Genomic DNA, 21,283 nt, shown 5'->3' on the forward strand with positions numbered 1-21,283 from the left:
ATATTAATACTTACATGACTTGTTATGACATCTCATCTGGGAGTAGTCCTCATCAAATCTCTCCAGCTAAGTGTTTAAGAGTCTGGCTTTTTGTACTGCATTTGTATTTTGCATGTTTGCAAATATAACACGGCAGAAATAATTTATAGCACAGCCTGTTACACTCTTCAGAAGGTTTACACATCACAGAATAACATTTAAGCTTAGTGAGAAATATCTAACATAACTTTTGGAAGAATTTTCTGTATTTCTATTTTATCACAACAAGTTTGAACTCTCCAAGGAAAAGCTTATTTGTAATCAATCTCTGCATACTGTGATTACAGCTGTGTAAAAACTAGTTTTTCTATCTCTAGAAAAATTGTCACTGGCAGTTTTGTATTAACCTTTTATTGGAACAGAAGCCAGAAATTTCACAAATTTTGAAGACTAAAATCTGTTTCAGAATAACTTATCAAAAACATCAGTGACGACAAGACAGATGAGAAGCCAGACATCACCATCATTCACAGACTGTTCAAGGAGTCAAAGGTACTGTTGCCTTATGCGTGAACAATACAGGACTGGCAATTCTGCAAATACACCAGACAGGCTGCTGGCTTGCCCAGGAAAACTGAAAGTCTTTCTGTCTGGACAACTGCCAGAAAGCAAGGAACCTTGTAGCTCAAAGATAACACAGACACAGCCTGGAGCTCCCAATGGCTACTGCCACAAGGGAGTTGGGTTGACTTACAAGATGGATAGAAAGTTACATAGCTTTGCTTTCACTAAAAGTTTTGACATAATAGGCACATTCCCATAAAATCTTCTGATTCAGCTGAATCAGCATTTTCCCACAGAAAATTTCAATTGGAAAACTTTCAACCAGCTCTTATTGTGGCACAGAGTCTGGCAATCTTTCAGAAACTGAAATAGCAACAGATGCAGTATTTCCTTCAAACCTCTAAGACTTATCCACATTAGCAGCATTCTAACAAACTATGCGGGTCTGTGTTGAATCACAAAGAAGATTCCTTTGCAGTAATATTAAGGAAGCAGCTTAGTATTAACTGGTACTAATAAACATCTTCTGAGTTCTACAACAATGCAACTTTTGTGTAGATTTTTCCGGTCAGGCCCTCTAAATCTTTAAAAGACATGAGATTATACAGCAGGATTTGTGATATAGATCAGGGTACTCACCCTAATCTATCCCCTCCTTCCAGCAGTAAACCAGTATGTCTTCCTCATCTCCTTTATTAGAATAGTTCGCAGATATTGTGTGAGAGAGGTTAGAGCTATTTCTATGCTGGACCTAGCAGAAATCCATCTCTTCTGGAACATGAAACAATTAGTTTGTGTCCTGATGCTGAAGAAAATAATATTCCACAATGGAAAGGAGACTAAGTCTACAAATGAGTTTCCACAATAATGTTTCATGAGTCTTATATATCCAGTCCTTACAACAAGAGTGTTATAGCACACTTCCTGAACACTGGCGGGGGAGTGGGTGGAATAGTAGGGCAAAACATTTCTAAATAATACAGCATTCCCATCTGTCTTACTCTGAAACAAAAAGTAACTAAATGCTACTCTTCATCATTTCAAATACCTGATAGGTTTAAAATATGTCTGTGAAAAATCTTGCTTGTAGGACATTCAACAAGCAATCAGAAGCAAATATTTGAAGCTTCACATTTAATAAAACTTGCATTTAAATGCACATATGCACACATGCTATCAACAGACCATAAGCGACTACTCTTACTATATATCTTCTTAACATTGTCAGTTTAGTATAGAGAATATTCAGGTTTGTTTTTGAAGACAAGGGAAAGTGAAAGTTCATGCAATCTTAATAAGACTATGTTGCACCGCAAACACACGCACACGCTTTTTTGGGACTAAACCCATACCTGAAATATCAAAGCTGGATCAATACATAAACATGGCTCTTTCTGCAAGTAAGGTAAACCACAAATACTTTCATTTACTTCACAGCTTACAGTTTTTAAAGACTTTTTAATTCTTGTTGCTAGACTATATATGTTTCAGGATGGTCAATACCCTACACTTAAAATGAGCTTTATGCCATATCGGTAGGCAACTCGTTTCTGATTTTCTCTCTCAAGTAATATCAATGGTATAAGCCTGGAACTGTCTGAACAAGACCATAGAATAGTTTGGGTTGGAAGTGACCTTTAAAGACTATCTAGTCCAACCCCCCTGCCATGGGCACGTTTTGACCCAATTCACATGCTCAGGAGTACTTCTTATTGAAAGAAGACAATAATGAAAAGTGCATTTCTTTTTACTTGGTTTTATTACATTAATCAGCGTTAATCAACTTTGGATATCACTGATATTCAAAGGTATCAGTGATCTGGCATTTGTCAGGACACAATAAGCAAAGTATGCATGGGTGCAATGGCAATTAAAGGAAAGGATTTCAATATACCAGCTTTATTTGCTGCTTAAACAGACAAAGATTTAGGCATGAGAAAAAAATGCTGTTTGATTACATATATCTGCAGTCACAAAGTCAGAAGCAATCATTGCAACAAAACTAGACTGGCTTCCTGTATAACACAAGTCATAAAATTACATTAATGCTGTTAAATATACACACCATATTTCAGTGTGCATTTGCTACCTCTAGCTTCCATACACTGTATTTTGCAATATATTTATTTTCAATACTGGACTTTTTTCTTTTTTAATGATAATATCTCAGATAGGTATCTATGGACTGTAATCTCTTTGCTCTGTCATTTCTTATTTGTTAAACTACACAAAATTAAGCTCCTAAAGTCATTCATTGTTTGGTGGTAATATTAAACATTCTGGTGGCTCTTCTCTGAACACCATGAGCTCCATGATGCGACTTGCTGTTTTGGGCAGACGTGCACTTCAAAACTTTTACCCCTTTACTAAATCCAGGATACAAACAGCACATCTAGTATGCCCCACTTTCTAGATAATGGGTCTCAGAGAAAATCATTGTGAAGGGCTGGGGGAACAAAACAATCCCTTGAAAGCAACGTCTACAATGTGATTAGACAAGTTTTAAAAAACAGGAGCTTGAGGGAATAACAGGAGCATGTGAGAAAAGGAAGCATCCTGCCCTCCTCCTGTCCTGTGACTTTGCCTTCCAGAAGAAAAAAGGGCTTCTGGAGAAGAAGGTCTGCAGCAGACAAGGGAACAAAGAGTAAAGAATGTAAGGGGAAAGAATAAGCAAAAGACATGGGACATCTGGAAGCAAACCTGTCTGAGAAACAAAACCAGAAAGTTCGGAAAGAAAGGCCTGTGCAATGCATCTGAAAAGACAATAGATATCTGAAGAGGAATAAAGTAATAAAAACAGGAGCCAAGACATAGGATGTGAATTTTCTATCTTTTTTGTTTGCCTTTTTTTTTTATAAGTATACAGAAGATAAAGACTGGTCAAGGACACAAGTTATGCAGAAAATGCAATTGCTGTAAGAGAAGGCAACTACTTGCAAAGTTTTCAGAGAGAAATGAAGAGCATGACAGGATAGGAAAGGTAAGGCAGAAAAGCTGTTTAGGACAAAAAAAAAAATCACATATGAGATGACAGGTAGGAGAAATGGGTATACTTCATTGGATAGAAGTGAGGGCTGACTGGAAAAAGGGACAGAAAGCATTCAGTAGTGGCAAGGGACAGAAGAAAACCACAGGAAAGAATAGAGGGATTTACAAAGGAGGGAAAGCTGCCTCCTGGCAGACCCTGGGGGAGCCAGGGAGGGGACTCAGATAAAAGCTAATGTGGCAAGGGGGTGGAAGGGGTTGGGTGCAGTAAAGAGAAATGTATACAGCTTGGATGGAGCCTCTGCATGGGGGAGTGTATGGCCTCAGACTGCCATATTAGAGGATAATCTTCCCCCTCCTTCTACCCTCAACACTGTAGGGAAATTATTGCTTCAATGCTTGATCATTCAAAACAAATGTTCCGTATTTTTTTCAAAACAAATGCTGTCTGGATTAAGACAATTTAAATTTACTTGAAAACATTCCAAAGCTGGAACTTGTAATGAAAACTGCTGTTTAATCATGTGGATTTCAACATCTTACATTTGTCCCTTTTTCTTTTCAGTATTAGGCCTATTTTAGACAGGGCAACCCCAAAGGAGCATGTGTTCATAGGGAAAGAAAGAACTGTGTGCCTCAGAGCCAAAAGGCAACTCCGCACCAGAATGCTCCAGCAACATGATCAGTCTCACCCATGACAAATGAAAACCCTCGTTACAAAGATCATATTTGTAAAAAGTGGAACCAACTCCCAACTCCCCTGGGAGACAAACAGAAAAGACTTTACTGTCTTCAGGGACAGACACTGTCAGGGTGGCTGCCAAGTACAGTTGTTGCATGTGTCCGTCATGTGTCATGGCCCTCCCTGCCCCTGTTCTTTTCAAAGAGTTTTCGTACGGGAAGAGGAATTGCAAATTATTTTCCAACATAACCTTTACATTGTTAATAACCCACCATAAATTATTCTAACACACTATCTCTGTATCCCAAAACTTTTAAATTTATAATTCTGAATATTAATAGAAACATGTTTCTCAGCCAGTATCCTACTTTCCCATATACTTAGGGTAACAAGTTACTGCAAAAACACACATTTTAGATTTCATACATAGGTTTCTGAACTAGAATAAACAGGGAACGTCCAAGGCAAATACACATCAGAAGATGGAATGCTGAAATCGATGTGGCTAATTTGTTACTGAAATAATCCAAACTAATTATTATCTATTAAAAGGCAGATACTGTATTTATGAAGTCCTGCTGTTGTTGTAACTGTGTATTTACCACAATGTTCAGACATGCTGAACTCATTTGCTCATAACAGAAGTCACTGGCAAAATGAGGCCTTTAATTTGCACTTCCTTTTAAGACTGAAATGAAAGACCATCATTAATGTATTTCAGGCAGCATTGCCAACTCACAAATTATCTCAAGTCTCATGGTATTTTTTCTTAAAGATGTATATTCCAGACTCAGAATTACGCAAAAATATTAGTTTTCACTTTTTAAATTATTATTTTTTATCTTTTGGTATTGTGGGGAAAAAAGCCACAACACTTTAGTAATAGAGGAAACTATATTCAGGACTAGGATAGGAGTTTCATCACATTTTGTCATATCACTCTGCTGATGGAATGAGTATTTTCCTTAGGTTAGACGTAAAATGATGGCCAAATAACCACCAACAGAAGTATTGTTTTCAAAGATCAAGAAAAACATTTTACATCGGCCTTGGACAGTTTGTGTTTGCTTCTGTTTGTTAGTTTATTCCAACTTTGGCTCACCTGAAACTTCCCACCCAGCTGAGTCTTTTTAAAAGTAATATTCATTTCTCATTATTCAGCAATGCTGCACTTGATTTTTTTAATCAAGTCTTATGAAGAAAACAGACTGGGAGAAAGAAATACTAATTATTCCTAGCTTCACAGCAAAATAAGTTGAAAAGTAGAAGGAAGCCTTTAATGATTTAATAATAAAAGTTATAAATCAAGGTGGTGTGGGTTAGCCCTGGTAGGCAGCTAAGTGTCACACAGCTGCTCATTCACTCCCCCTCAGTGGGATGGGGGAGAGAATCAGATGGGTAAAATTGAGAATACTCCTGGGTTGAGATAAAGCCAGTTTAATAGGTAAAGCAAAGCTGCGCATGCAAGCAAAGCAAATTATGGAATTCATTCACTACTTCCCATCGGTAGACAGATATTTAGCTATTTCAAGGAAAGCAGGGCTTCATCATGCGTAACAGTTACTTGGGAAGACAAATACCGTAACTCTGAATGTCCTCCTCTCAGTTTTATTGCTGAGCATGACATTCTATGGTACAGAATATCCCTTTGGTCAATTCAGGTCAGCTGTCCCAGCTGTGTTCCCTCCCAGCCCCTTTTCCACCCCCAACCTACTTGCTGGGCGGGGGAGCAGAGTGAGAAACTAAGAAAGCTTTGACCCTGTCTAAGCACTGTTCAGCAACAGTTAAAACATCAGTGTGCTACCAATGCTGTTTTGGTCCCAAATTCAAAACATAGCACCATACAGGCTACTACGAGGAAAATTAACTGCATCCCAGCCAGATCCAGTACATGAGTTCATGCTACAAAAATGATGTATGGGAAAACATGCAAAGACCATACCTTCATTTCAATAACTGTTTGAAGAGCCTTTGTCTTTGCTGGCTCAGGCTGAAGTTGGGTTCTTCTATGCAATTCCTGTGGAGGGACACGATAGAAATAAGCCTGACGACTCATCTTTCCATTATTTTAATCATTCATATGAATTTATTACAACAAAATAAAAGTCTGATGATTAGAAGCATGTAACTCTAAATGCTACAGGTGCTTCCCTCTCTATAATCCCTCGAGCATCACTGCAGTCCCTATCATATTACAGTCAACTCTTATGGCACATGCGCTATTTCTGAAACCCCTATCAATAATTAATGTCAACGGTGACAAACACAGCAAGTAATTTCTTAGCCCAAATACAATGCTGCTGTTTCTGCCTAAACATCAAAACTTAATTAGTTGTGTTACTAATTCAAATACTGTTAAGTAATTTAGAATATTTTACTGTAGTTTCTTCTTAGTTTTTCCTCTAATATGCAAAATAAGCAATTTAAAAACATTATATTTAAATTTGACATTTTAACGTTAATAATTACACAGTGGGTTGACGCAGCACCCTCTACAGTAGCAGTTACATTTCAGTTTTCACATTTTCATACTATTTTTATGCATCTTAATCCACAGGTAAAAGAAAAATAGATTGCATTTAGTTAAGACATACAGTGAACAGAATTAATGTCTACTGGTCTTTACAAAAAAAGAGGATAAAGATGGCAGCACTTGGTCTCTTATAAAACACAGCAGTTGTATCTCGGTATGAGATATCTCAATAGAAAACTCACTTACCTACATATAACAATGTAAAGCTGTAATGAAACATCATCATTTAAGCATTTGATGATGCTTACACCTCTCCCACTGTCTGAGCAGTTTATTACGAAACAAAACTGAAACAGGACAGATATAGTCGATATAGTCCTGTTTCTAGTCCCTTAGAGTCCTTCCCCTCTAAAGGACAGGACTGCCACGGTAGATGTCTTTCTCTCCCTGTTTTTTCTACCCCAGTGCTCCACATACACAATTGAACTAACTTGATAACCCTGAAAAATACGTTTATGCCTGGTAGGCTGCAAAGCTCGGTTCATTCACCACAAAGAAATTAGCTGACTCCAGAACCCGAGCTATTGTGTCTTCCAAATTACGCCTCTCTCAGCTCATCCTCATAAATTTGGTGGGGGAAGATCATCAAAAAAACATAACATTGTGGGTCCTAATTATCCTCATTCCCATCTCTCAAATCCACTTTTCTTGCGTGAAGCAAACAATGTACAACTTGACAATCAATTGATAGACTAACAATCAAAAATATAATCAACTATGGATTGTGCACATTTATTATCCTGCCCCCACCTCAGCCCATCCTAGCACATTTCTGGGTCTCGCATACCTCATAACCCACAAGCTTGAAAGTCATAATTTCTTGTACCACACACTATCAATCAGTTTCTAGTTCTGTTAAGCAACAAGCATATTGCTTATCAATGACCTTGAGAAACAATCACTCTTTATAGTAGGAGTGATTTGGCACATGTTGTTAAATTAAAATCTACTGATAATAAACATCTTCATAAAATACATTCAAAAAAAATGTGTCGCCTAATATATTAAATAACTGAAAAAGATAAGTTAGTCATGTGTGCTCCATTTAACTGAACATAGATTACTTAACTTGAAATGTAGTTTACGACAGGACACAATACCAAGACACCCATCCCAAAATTGTCAGGTTTGGCATGCATTTTTGGTTAAAATAAAAGAAGCTGTCCCTAGGTAACAGAAAATTTTATGTATACAGAAATAGATCAATACTTATGATCTGCAGGATTACAGTTAAGTAGCCAAGTTACGGTCAAATGGCTGGTAAATCAAGACCATTTGGATCGCACCAGCTTGATGTCATTTTTCAGACTCCTCTGTTCATGATCTTAGCCCGCAAACATCTGGGGGCATGGGGAGTTTTTCATTCCCTATTTGTACCATAGCTAACAACGATACCTTAGCCAATGACTGAAGCTCTTAGGAACCCTGGCAATATAAAGGAGTCGGATATGCTCTGTCTTGCCTATTCTGTTTTGCCCACTCTGCTCTTTCCATAGAAGGGATGCACAAAAACATAATGGTTAGATAAACTGTTAAATTACATTCTGTCCTGAAATAGCCTATTGATAACTTGATAAACCACAGCACTGCCTGCAAGAGTCAGATTAGGTGCACGTGTTTGAATGCATACCTAAAGTTAAGTAGGTCTGCATACTTTTTCATTACATTAAATATATTGCAGATATAAGTATGTATATTTAAACTACCTCTAACATATGACAACAGTGAATTTCTCATTTTGCACTGGGCATTTATGAAAAAGTATATCTGAATGGTTCTTTTTCCTTGATTTTTTTTATTTACAACTAATTCTCCACCTTATAAAAAGAAAGAAATCTTTGCAAATCACCTATACAGAGAATCTCTCAATCACCACCAGCTGTTTGTCTCAGAGAAACAAGTACCTTCACTACACAAATGTTTTAAAAAATAAGCGTATGTCATAGACTTGTCATATAGTTCTCCTACAAAAGTCATGGAAAAATAGTTGGCCAGTCATACCACTATCTGATCAGCAAAAATTACAGCTAATTCTGAGACCAGACTTTACTCCCCAAGGCCACATAAACTGAGTTGGAGTATAAACAGGATTCCACACATTACCCAGGGAGACAAACCAGAGTTTCCACCCCCTTAGCCAAAGATGAATAGACTGCCAAAGATGAGTATTCCTAGATGTCTATCATAGCATGAAGCCTTGCCTCATAATACTTTTCCTGTTTGCTTTATGAATCAATCTGATGCTGGCTGACTTAAAAGCTTTTCTTCTCTATCCCTGATGGTAAAATGAAGCAGACTAGGATTCTGGAGAAGATCAGAAAATGACTCCCACTTTATTATTTTGTGTAGATTTTCTTCCAATCAGATTCAAATGTTTGGAGACTGCCACAAGGCTCAGTTCTTGAATTTATATTGTTCTATGTATGCATTTTTTTCTTTTGGGGTACCTGATTCAGGGATATACTTTTGGGGTACTGATTCAAAGACACTACTACTTTATGTGCATGATACCTTACACTGATTGTTTTACTATCTGAAGTCATCTCGAGGGTTTCAAATTTGCCTGAACAGCTAACCAAGAGATATTCTGAACATTTCATGAAGTCCTTATAGCCTAAGGAAACCAGATTTTTATCCATTACATCATTTTTGGAACAATGCTGCTTTGTCTTTTTAATTCTTTTAATAAAAAGCCCAGGGAGCCTAATAAAACCCTTTAAAAAAAAAAAAAAAAAACCAAACCACAACAATAAACCCCACCACACACCCCACACAACATCAGGGATAATTTATTTTAACCTGAAATGTATTAAATGGAATTCTTGATACTTATATCCATAATAAAGTACTTGTGCCATCATCTCTGCAACCATCAAGGTCTATACTAATAATCCCTCAGAGATGTACTTTTATGAAATTACACTTTCGTTATATCTCCTATACATTTGTATCACTGCAATTGGTAGTAGTTCAGAGTAATCACTTTGCACATACAAATTAATTTGAGCTCTGCATAATGAGATGCCCACACCTGGAACTTCATGATGATGCTTAGTTTTCAAGGTGATTAACACACCCACACAAAACTGACAGGTAATCAGATCTTTTTCTTCACATTAAATTTACTCTAATATTCTTTATTTTTAGATCAAAATGAGTCTTAAACCAAAGCTGGCCATTAATTTCTCTTTCCACGTGTTTCTGGGATATTATGATTAGCATCTCGTGTTGGCCTCAACAGTAACTTCAGCACACAATTTTACCACTAATTTAAACATCAAAAAATTCCAAGAGGAGGTAGTTTATATTGTATACTTCCTAAATAATTGTGGAAGATAATACTAATCAAAACCAAAACAAAACTGCCTTCTTATCCCAGCTTTATTATAAGACACTTCATCACTTGGCTGCAGGAAAGCCAGGGTGCTGCAAACTGATCTTCCTTTTATTCTCTTTCTGATGTATTTTAAGTTTGCTACGACATCAGTGACTATGTTTTGTTCTGATTAGAGAAGATTGAGCTGAAACTCTTACATAAAAGGCTACACCAATGCTGTTAATGCCATTTAAGGTTTTACCTTCTATTTACATAAAACTGCCTAAAATAGCATGACACAAAGTGCTAGAAAGAAAAGGACTTTTTCAGAAAAATAGGCGTATTTTTCAGAAAAAATACCACAGAGATGGTATCAGGAAACCGTCAGTGAGTGCCTGCATTTCAACTGCTAAGCTTCTACTGATTAAAGAACAGAAGGAAAATGGAATCATAAACCAGAAGATTTTAAGAAATTAACACAAAATTCAAGATTTATAAAAAATAAAGACATAATAGGAACAAAGACATCAGAATCAAATAACGACTGGAAGAAAGATGGATTATTGAAGATGGCAGCAACTATACCTAAGGCAACGTAAAAACAGGCATGAGAAATCATTGTGTCAGTAAATCTAGCTTCTTGTATTTCTAGGTAAAATGTACAAATCTGTAAATCACAGCAGGCAATAGTATAGGAGCTGCTAGTTCTCTCAAACACCTCAAAGCAGACTGCTTCCATTCTCCTGGAAAAGAAAGCCTTGGTATTGCTTCTACATGATCAGCTTGTCTGAACTTTAAAATTTAAATCAGCAGTATATTAATATTTCAATCAATTATTTAATTTAAGTAAAAGCACAGCCACTTACCTAGAGTGTCTAAACAGTAGTGTTTCTTCAGCCAAAAATACCATTAGAAAGACTGATCAAATTCTATTTAACCAGAATACTACAAAAATGTAACATATAGGAATTAATTTACTCTTAACATAAGCTTATCTTCTCTTTCCTGTTTTCTAACCCTTTGCATCTACCCCCAGCCAAAATGATATCATAATAATTTAGATGTAAGTATACTTAAGAAATCCTGATCAAACTCTTTATCTTTCTGGAAACCATAAACTGACAACACTGAAAATTTCCATGTCTGCCTCCAGTGTGTAGAAGTCCCCCCCCTCCATTATTAGGAAGGATTCCAAAAATCACATTGCCATTGGTCATCTTTTAAAAACCCACTACCACCGGTATTTGAACTCTGTGAGAACCTGTTAAAGAAATTTTGTCAAATCCCAACAAATTTTATAGTTTGAAGAAACAAAAATGTGGATACAAGCATATGAAACGAAAAATTACAGGAAACTATGAAGAGTTGATAGCTATGAGTTCTGTACTGGAGAAAGAGTTTCTTTGTAAATTAGGTGTATTTAAATTTATTAAGTTCTCACAGTTAAGCAAAATACTCAGACCCATGCCTAATTGTCTCTCCATTTAGCATTTTCAAATAAACAGGCAAATATTAGTTTTGATGAACACAGAAGAATATAGGAATAAATTGCATGAATTAGGCAACACCAACAAACTATAAAACAATGATCAATAGTCCGGCACAGCAGACAAGTCTAGCAATAATCTCATTGGCTTCAGTATTACACTTGAACAACGATTCTGACACCATTCCTGGCCTACATTAGAAAACTTGGGGGTGTGAAGAAGAGTAGAGAGGGAGGAAGGAGGAGTTTTTACACCACGATAGAACCACTATATTGAATCACTAGCCAAAATATTTCTTTACAATGATCATACTTCAATCTATTCCTGAATTCATGCATAAAAGAAGGGCCTATGTTATGTTTTACCAATATGCCTAAAGACAGACTCTAAGGAAAAATAATCTGAGCATTAAGAAACTCAGCTTTTCTTTGACTTGTATGTCAAAAACACCTTAAGTAACCACATATGTTGTCTTAATGGAAGAGTGTCCTCTGGCAAGAGACCACATACAAGAAGTTTCAAGTGAAAAGGCCATTTGTGTATGGAGCTTGAAATGCATGTGGGACAATTCAGTTTCTAATTGAAAGCACAGAGAATGTTTCCTGAAAGGAGCTACTGAAACTCTACTTTCACCAGAATTCTTGAAAATTTATTTCTTTTCAGTGTAGAAGGAACAAAATGTCTAGAGGATAATTTCTTTTTTTTGCCCAGTATCATTAATCTTTTTTTTTCCTCTTACCAAAACTCCTCTCTCTTTGGTATAGTAATTTTTTTTAACATGCTAACAGAGTTTTGTGGTGATATTTGTGGTGTCCCTCAGGGGTCCCAAATAGTGTTGGGACCAATACTATTTAGTATCTTGATCAATGACAGACAGTGGGTCTGAGTGCACCCTCAGCAAGTTTGCAGATGACACCAAGCTGAGTGGTGCAGTTGATATGCTTGAGGGAAGGGATGCCATCCAGAGGGACCTGGACAGGCTGAAGGAGTGGGTCCATGTGAACCTCATGAAGTTCAACAAGGCCAAGTGCAAGGTCCTGCATCTGGGTCAGGGAAATCACCAGTATCACTACAGACTGGGTGATGGATGAATGGAATGACAGCAGCCCTACGGAGGCGGCCTTGGAGATGCTGGTAGATGAAAAATTAGATATCATTATTTTATAACATAATTATAAAGACTAAAGTTGTCACATTGTCACATAACAGAATGTGAAAGTTCTCAGTTAACAAAATTATCTCCCCTAGATATTCAGACAAATTTCATCCCTACATTCCCAAGTAGTTAATATACGTGCAGGTAAAAGTGTTGGATTGTTGGATCAAATTAACGCACAAAAAGATTGCCTAAGCACTACATTCTATATCCACAGAAGTTGTGTTTTTTAACAATATATCATACAAACATTAATATTCTCTTATTAGCTTTTCCCACTACATACAACTTGAGTGTGCAATATAATATTATTTTGAAATAAGTGTACATATTTGTATGGATGACACAGTAGTAAAAAGGATCATTGATTAGAAGAAATTCTATATAGCTGTTAGGTTATGCAAATATATGACAGAGGTTATGCAAATATATGACAGAGAGGGATATGAGAGCACTAATCTAATTCTGGAAAAGAGATGGACAATTTTTCATACAATTTGGGTGTTGTTCGGGGGGGGGCATGTTTTGGTTTTTTTAAGAAAAAGCTTGTAAGCAACACTGGAACAAATATATTTCCATTTTGTTAAATTATCTTTAAAAACCTTTAGAAGTCTAAAGCAATCAAAATTTTTCAAAGTGTTAAATGAAATGTTTGGAATTTTTTTTTTTCCATTGCCTTTGGAAATTGCCTTTTCCATTGCCTTTGATTTCTTTCAAAACAAACAATTAGAATGCAACTCTTAAATTTAAGAAAGAATCATGCTTTTTAACCTAAAACTAAATTTTATGCTTGCCAAAAAAGTTCGCCACACCACCACCCCCAAATAACAAAAAATTACGAGAGAGAGAGAAATTATTTTGCATTGACCTTTAAAAAAAAATTCCATTTTTGGTCTGCCAGAAACTAAACCAAACCACCAATTCAATGCAGACCTAACTATCAGTTGAGATACACCAACCAAGTCAGTCTTTCTCAGCAGGGAAGAAGAAGGGGGTAATGTCTAAGCATTTGAGAATGCAGAACCCTCATTTCACTCTGAAACTTATATTCTACAGAGGAGCCTGAATGCATCATTACATGACTATATTTAAATCAGAATATTGTAAAAGAGAGTTGATTGTATATGAGAATATTGGAGTGAAGCAAACACAACACCAGTGTCATTTACAAAAACTAGTTGTTACGTGTTGCTCACCACCTATACTGTACGCTACCATAGCTACAGAAAAGAACCATTCAGGTCACACAGTAAACAACCTGCACAATTAGTTATTATCCAGCTGAATATTAATCATCCTATGAAGTCTGTCAAGAGTCTGTTAAACTGAAGTTCATAGCTCAGCTCACAATGATTATAACATTAAAAAAAAAAAAAAAAAGAAAAAACACGTAGCAACTGCTCCAATTCTTTTTCCATTGTCCAGGAAACACAGTGTTGCTTAGTAACTCGAATCCACCTGTTCAAGTTTCCTCTTTCAGTCTCCTCTTTTTATCAGAACAAAAAAACACCCCGAACTGAAAATATGATTGGGGGGAAAAAAAAGTTTTCTCAATGCATAAAAGATGCTACAGATCCTTATCTGCATTAAAATTATGACAGAGTTAAAAATACCTGATACTGTCTCTTCAAAACAATGCCACTTCCCCTCAAGATTTTTTTTTTGTAAGAAAAGCAAAAAAATTTCTTTGTTTTATTCCTGTTCCTTACCTCAGGGCAATATAAGCAGCAAGACACCACTTCCTTACACAGTTTAGAGACTGCATCTTTTGTGTAACTATATGCTGAACATGAATATCTATAGTCCAGGGGCTAAGGCACATATTACAAACTACTTTCCTGTACATCAGTACTTATAATAAATGCTGAATGCATAGATATCAAATATCTAAAGGTGTAGTTCTCTCTAAAGACGTGAATCAAAAGAATCTCCAATTAAATCATTGGTATTATCTATTGTGATTAAAATCAGACCCTAAAGGAGAATTTTCAGAACTTTGGCAATCCATGTGATGATGTAAACAAGGTAAGACTGGAAAACAGACAAATGGAGAAAAACTACGTGATGATGTAGAATACCAAATTCTGCACAGAACACATTACCACATGTATTAAAAAAAAATCCCACCATGTTACAAACAGAAGTTGTAGCAATGACAAACCAGAGTTATCTAATGCTTTTACATTTTTAGGTACTAAACTTACCTCAGTATAAGTATGGGGATTATTTTGTTTTGGCAACTTTTGGAGCCAGATTTGCCCCAGAAGGGCTGAAGACAACAGGTATAGTTTCAACAAATAGAAGTGCTTTAATACACTGAGGAAAAATTACATGCTATATATTATCTGATCTCTACATCTATATTTTCAAACTCAAAAACTTGGAATTACTGCTATTTTAAACATTTTATGTCATCTTTGTTTCAAAAATAACGGCAGAGTCAGCTCAAGGCTTCTCAGAGAGACACTTGTTTCAGATCTTTAGGTAGAAGAAAGGAATTGAAAGAGAGTAACAGGCAAGCACAGAGGTTTAATGCTGTCTTCTGCTATTCCCCAGGCCACCCTTCGTAAGACAGTCTCATTTTCTCTTTTTTGTGGCACACAGGACAATGTAATGCTCACATCCAGCCTGAAGGTATTGCAGGGACCACAATTCACACCCTAGAAGCAGCAGCTTTCTCTTCCTTACCATTTCTCCTTTCTCTTGAGAAGTCCTATTCACCTTCCTGTTCTTCTCATGCTTTGGGGAACCAAATGGAGCTGAACAGGCAAAGGAAATGCTCCTTTTAGTGTTTCAAGGAGGGGCTGAGGCAGAAATCCTTTTCACAGGAAGGAAGCCACTCGACATTCTGAACCCTTCCCTACACAGCTGGGGAGATTGGAAAGCTTTCTGGTTTAAAGCAGATGATTCACAGTTTCTCAGTGTGGACAAGGGCAGGCATCAAGGCAACTGCCTGCTCTGCCACTACTTGAACAGGCTAGAGTGAATAGACTGATTTCAGTTAGGTTTGCATAATTCACGATTCACAATGGGGTCCCAACACTCATACATCTAAATGCATCCATTACCTTTTTTTCCTTCATACCTTAGTAACATTTTCATTTTTAACAATCTTTATCTGCTTTCATATACTCTAGTTCAGGAACACCTGTGAAAAGACACTGAGTCCCTAGCCCAGTTTCAGCCACCTACTATTGCTTGTACATTGCAATTAGAATTTAACTTACCCAGTATAAGGCAAATACGGTATTTATAGACAAGATGCCATCAACCCTTTTGGACTCTCGTTCAGGCAACTCCTAAAGAGTCCTGGATATCTTCTGCAGTGCATAAACTGAAACTTTAAATAGAATTCTGTGGTTTAATTAAACCCTTGTGTCCATTAAAACTGTACCTCTTCTTAAAACCACCTTAAAAAAAAAAAAAATCATTTGGGAGCACAATTTGCCAAAGCTACTATGTTTTATTACTCTTGCTACTGCAACTTTTATGCCTAAATATCCAACTTCCTAATATGCAAAGTATTTGGCTACGAAGTAAAGAATTGCAACAATGTAGTTTACTAATGTGCAATTAGCTTTAACAGATTCAGACCAGAAATAAATTGGTTTGAAAGTAGACTTTTCAAGCACAGCATAGCCTTAAATAGAGTAAAATGTAAATGATTCTGCTATCAAAGATCATATCATCAAGATGTCAAAATGACTGCAAGAACAGAACCACCATTTAAGTACAAAGAACTTTATGCCAAAAGATTATTAGAACACAGTGACATAATGCTTCATTGAATAACTTTTTCAAAATGTGGAGATCAGAGGAGTATGATAAACTTAACTGCCCTTCTTATAATGTAAATGCAAACTAGTGAAAAAAAGTAACCATTGCACATACACACCAGTAAAGTCCTAATCATCGTTTCTGCAGCAATTGTAATTCAGCCCCCTATAGCAACTTCTGCCATTTTGTGGCCCTGTATGGAGAAGGATGGCATACACAAAGATATTTTCATATCACAAACAGCAAGCTATAAATGTGTAACTGCGAATAAGATAACAGTCATTTTCTACCAGGTCATCCAAAGGTCAGGTTTCATTTCCTTCCAAGGTATGTTCCAGCAACTGTTTCTACTAAAAATTTTGTAACATAATTTAAAAAAAAAAAAAAAAAAAAAACAAAACAAAACCCTACAGTTTATAAAAAGTTGAGAAAACATGAAGAAATGAAGATGGCTTGTCAAATAAAACAAACTTTCAGAAAGCTAAAAGATCTGCTTCCTGTATCTTATAGATACGTCTGTTCCTTCTAGCCTTGTTTCTGCTCATCAGTTGACTGCATATGCATATTCATGAGATCTCTGTACCACAGATGAACTGAAGACTATATAAAAAGCAGATGGGTTATACTAAAAGTCTCAACTTGGACTTTTTGACTTTGGACTTCCAGTCCCATTCAATAAGATCTATCTATAAATCAAGATAAAAAATGCTTTCTGAATATCAAGTCATCATGTAACATTGACTAGATCTAGCTACGACATGATTTAGTAATCTGAAATTATTTTCTGCAGTTTACTACACACTGATAGTACGTATCTCCCCCCTTGCAAGATTTGCACATATTGATTGGCAGCACTACTGAATAGGCATCTACAAGGACCTTTATCCACCTGAACAAGTTTCACACAATCTTAAGTAGAGACATCAGTATCAGAATACCAGTTGTTATTATGCAAAATGGGCATTTTAAACCATCAAAAGTGGTAAACTTCCCACTATATGTAGGAAACCAGAACAATTTATTCAGCCCACAGCCTCTTCCTTTCTGCCTACTGGACAGTTATGCCAGCCTCTACTCTGCTATCATTTTCCTGAAAAACTTGCAGCCCATCACTAATCACATGACCAAATGCACATCCATTTCATGAGTAAAAATACAGACATTTCCTATACATAAGCAGGTACATCCTGTTACTAAGCCATGCCAACAGCACTTCGATCGTGCATTAGATCTACTTTTCATTTTATGGTGTGAACACACATTCAATGTTTCATACGGAGCTACATCATCTGCCCAGTCTAACGATTGCACAGCCCCGTAAGTCCCACTCAAGAACTGTTTCTTTCTCAGACAGCAAAAGTCAACTTATAGATAGTCCATTAGGGACACCTTCTATGCCAGCAGTAATCAGGACGGCCAGTTTTTAGAATCCACAGTGCTGCGTTCTTCTGAGATCAGGAGAGCACATGCAATGCTTCTCTTCAGCTTAATAGCCTCCAAGCATCACCGTGGATACACTGCGCTGCTTCCCAGTGGAGTCAGGGAAGTCTGGCACCATGAGAGGCTAAGCTGTGCCACACTAATCACTCTGCAACATCTATGTATTTCATTCCATTTCTTGCTCTCACCCATGGCTACAGAGAGCAGCAGGAATCTCCTCTAAAGGTCTCTATGACATTGAAAAGGATGCCTTAGATGGTTTCCCCTTATCACAAAACTGACATTCATTCTGAACTGAGAAAGTAAGCAATTCATTTTAGGATTACTGGCCAACATCAAATCTAACTTAACCACAGAATCATGGTATTAATAGAGATATATACCTTTACATGATAGCTGATTCAGGTTATTTACTTACACAAGTTGGATGAACATTTCTAACTCATTATTTATAAAAATATTTCTGAGCTGGAGCAAGTATTTTTATGCCATTTTGATTCAATTAGCACAGGACATTTTGCTAGTAATTCCCATGACAGCTAAAGGCTAATTATCTCATTAGTGAACAGAGATTTGTAGAACAGAAACTGAATTCTCAACATACTAAAAGAATCATGTTAAAGTTGTCACAGTCAATAAGCTGTTTCTCCAACGTGTTCGTCTTAAACTAAACATATGCTATGTAGTACAACTACTAGCTAAAATTCCCCTTCAAAATACTTTTTACCCCCAACAAATGAACCAAGCACATAAAATACCTTCAATGTAAATGAGAAAGGATATACAATACATGCTGCTATAAGCAAAATGGCCAATAAAATTGTTGATCTTATTCCTATGTTCTAACTATATGACAAAGACTGTATTTATACAACTGTGAATGGACCTTCAGATTGACAAGCAAATTTGCAAGAGCACAGGTTGGCAGAAGAATCTACAGTGTTACTATGGAGATTTGCATTTGTATAGTTTGACTTAAAATGAGCAATTATCTTTGGAAAACACAATCTGTTGCTCAGAATCCCAAGCCACAAGAAGAACAGCAAAGCTAAAAAATTCCTAATCTCTATTTAATTATCACATAATAAATGCGTTAACACTTCAAAGTCTATATTATTGATAAAATTAGCATAATAAAAATTTGTAGATAAGCCTATATAAAAAGAGTTCACTTGCTAATATTCTATGACCTAAAACTCAGAATAGAAAAGAGAGTAAACCTCAGCACACAGACTATAATATGTATGATAACGAGGGAGAACCACCCTTTTTCTTTCTTTTATTTACAAATTAGTTTCAAAATAGAATAGATCTTAGTGACATATTATTAATGTATTTGTAAAGCTTTTTGAAATAGCTGAGCAAAAGGCACTAAACAAATGAAAACTACAACACAGATGGAGTAAAATTTCACTCAACATTTGCTTTACATTACTTGTTGCCAAGTCTCCACCATATAGACCTCTATATTTTAGGGGATGAAATAATTTTATTTCATCATGTAGTCTTAAGCCCAGTTATTAGAACAGAAACATTATTAACTCATTATCATGTACCAGAAAATTTCTATGCTCTGAGGCTGCAACAGGGTATCATCCCTTGCTTGAATATATTTATGCTTTAGCCGTGCTTGAATCCATCTGTTTTTCTTCTGACACTTCTCTGTCAGGAGTTAATGCTGACATTTCTTTTTAGGGATTCGGTAACTCACACCGACTATTCTTTTATTTTTCATACTTCCTTCACACTACAGAGCAAACTTTGCAACCTGATTTAGTCAGTTCTCTCAGGTTCATTTCTTACAACTCTTCTTTATCTTAATGCTGCCTGAGATGTTGCATTTCACATTTTTTTCATATCTATTACTTAAGTTTTTATGGGCTTAGACAAGGTCAGTCCTAACAATCCTTTCAAACATGGTAGTTTACTTTCTATGCCTTCCCAAACCTCCCTGTGGGGAATTTGGTCTGGGCCTTCTGTAAATCACTGAATCTTACTTTTCTGTCCCTGGTTTAAGTGCATACTACTGATTGACCATGCCAAATCTTCAGTCTAGCTATAAAGGCCATTCATATATGTTCTGGTTTTTTAATTAGCTACTTACTGTGCATTTAGGAGCTCTCAGTGAATACAGAATGTACAATACTGTCACTAAATGACAAAAAAAAAAAATCTAGTAACTTACCTAGCAACTTTATGAATTGATTTTCCTTAATTTAAATATAGCAGTAGACTTAACTACTATTATCCAAGCTCTGCTGACATCAGATAACAAAGCACGTACATAAAGACATTTTGGCACAAGATAATTCAAAATAAAGAGTTATAAATATTTAAAGGGTTAAAAACTGTAAGATGTAGGCTAACTGTAGAGAGAGAAACTGTGTAGAGCAAGAACTGAAACCTAGACAGTATAAAAAGTTAGCTGGTGGAAACTTGCCAACTACATAACTCTGTTGACATATTACAGAAACAATTTATTTCGTAGTTTACTTACTCCATTGCTTCTTGGTTAAATACTATCTAGTTATTTACAGCTCTCTATGGATTCTCCTAGTAGAGTCTAGCAGATTTTCTAGGCCCCTATGTCTTACCACATAGCCTCCATTTCCAAAATCACTTCTTCACATATCCTGCCAATTGATGGACTTATCCCACAAACGTCAAAAATTCTTGGCATCAACTCCTACCTAACAGAAACCTCTTCAGTAACAGGTCCATAGTATCTCAGCATGCTAAAAGCTCCCTTTACATACATTATTCATTTTCTATTTGGATATTGCTGTGTGCCATTATTCAGAAGACTGAATATCAAGGATGAACTTCAGCGGTCAGTAGGTCTCCATGAACCAATGGTTTGACTCTTTCCTTATTTACATCAGCATCAGTTAAGTGCGATACTAATCAGTGACATCACTGCAGCAAAGTCATTGCAGATGAAATCCTGCACATGTCTGTTAAGTACAACAGAATGGAAAAAGATACTATGAGGTATCTTACGTTAGTAGCTTCACTACATTTAGAGGGAATAAAAAGGAAATAGATATAATACTTTCATTTAGTAGCAAACGTACCAAGATCTATAAAACATCTTTATAAGTTAGCAGTCATCTCTTTCATTGTTCAAGTCATCCATACCATATCTCTGTAAGCACAGTTTTAGAAGTGTATCATTATGAAAAACTTAACGCCAAAGTTTCTTTGCATTTGTAATAAAAACATACTTAAAAATAACTATGTTTTATATACTTTTATTGTGAGCTCTTCATCTTATTGCAGTTTTGGATGATAGCATTTTCTTTAGAACAGTTTACAACATGAGGAAATATTTCTAAAGAAAAAATGAGTGCAACATAATCCTTTT

General features: G+C 36.1%; 1 protein-coding gene across 1 annotated transcript in view; it reads right to left on the reverse strand.

Moving 5' to 3' along the window:
- ERC2 (ELKS/RAB6-interacting/CAST family member 2) overlaps positions 1 to 21,283 on the reverse strand; it is a 458,173-nt gene that overhangs the window by 350,763 nt on the left and 86,127 nt on the right. The window contains exon 4 of the mRNA XM_075714165.1: positions 6,153 to 6,227. Within this exon, the coding sequence (XP_075570280.1) occupies positions 6,153 to 6,227 (75 nt within the window). The remainder of the gene's footprint in view (positions 1 to 6,152; positions 6,228 to 21,283) is intronic.

The sequence above is a fragment of the Pelecanus crispus genome, chromosome 7 (assembly GCF_030463565.1).
Source record: "Pelecanus crispus isolate bPelCri1 chromosome 7, bPelCri1.pri, whole genome shotgun sequence".
NCBI lineage: Eukaryota > Metazoa > Chordata > Aves > Pelecaniformes > Pelecanidae > Pelecanus > Pelecanus crispus.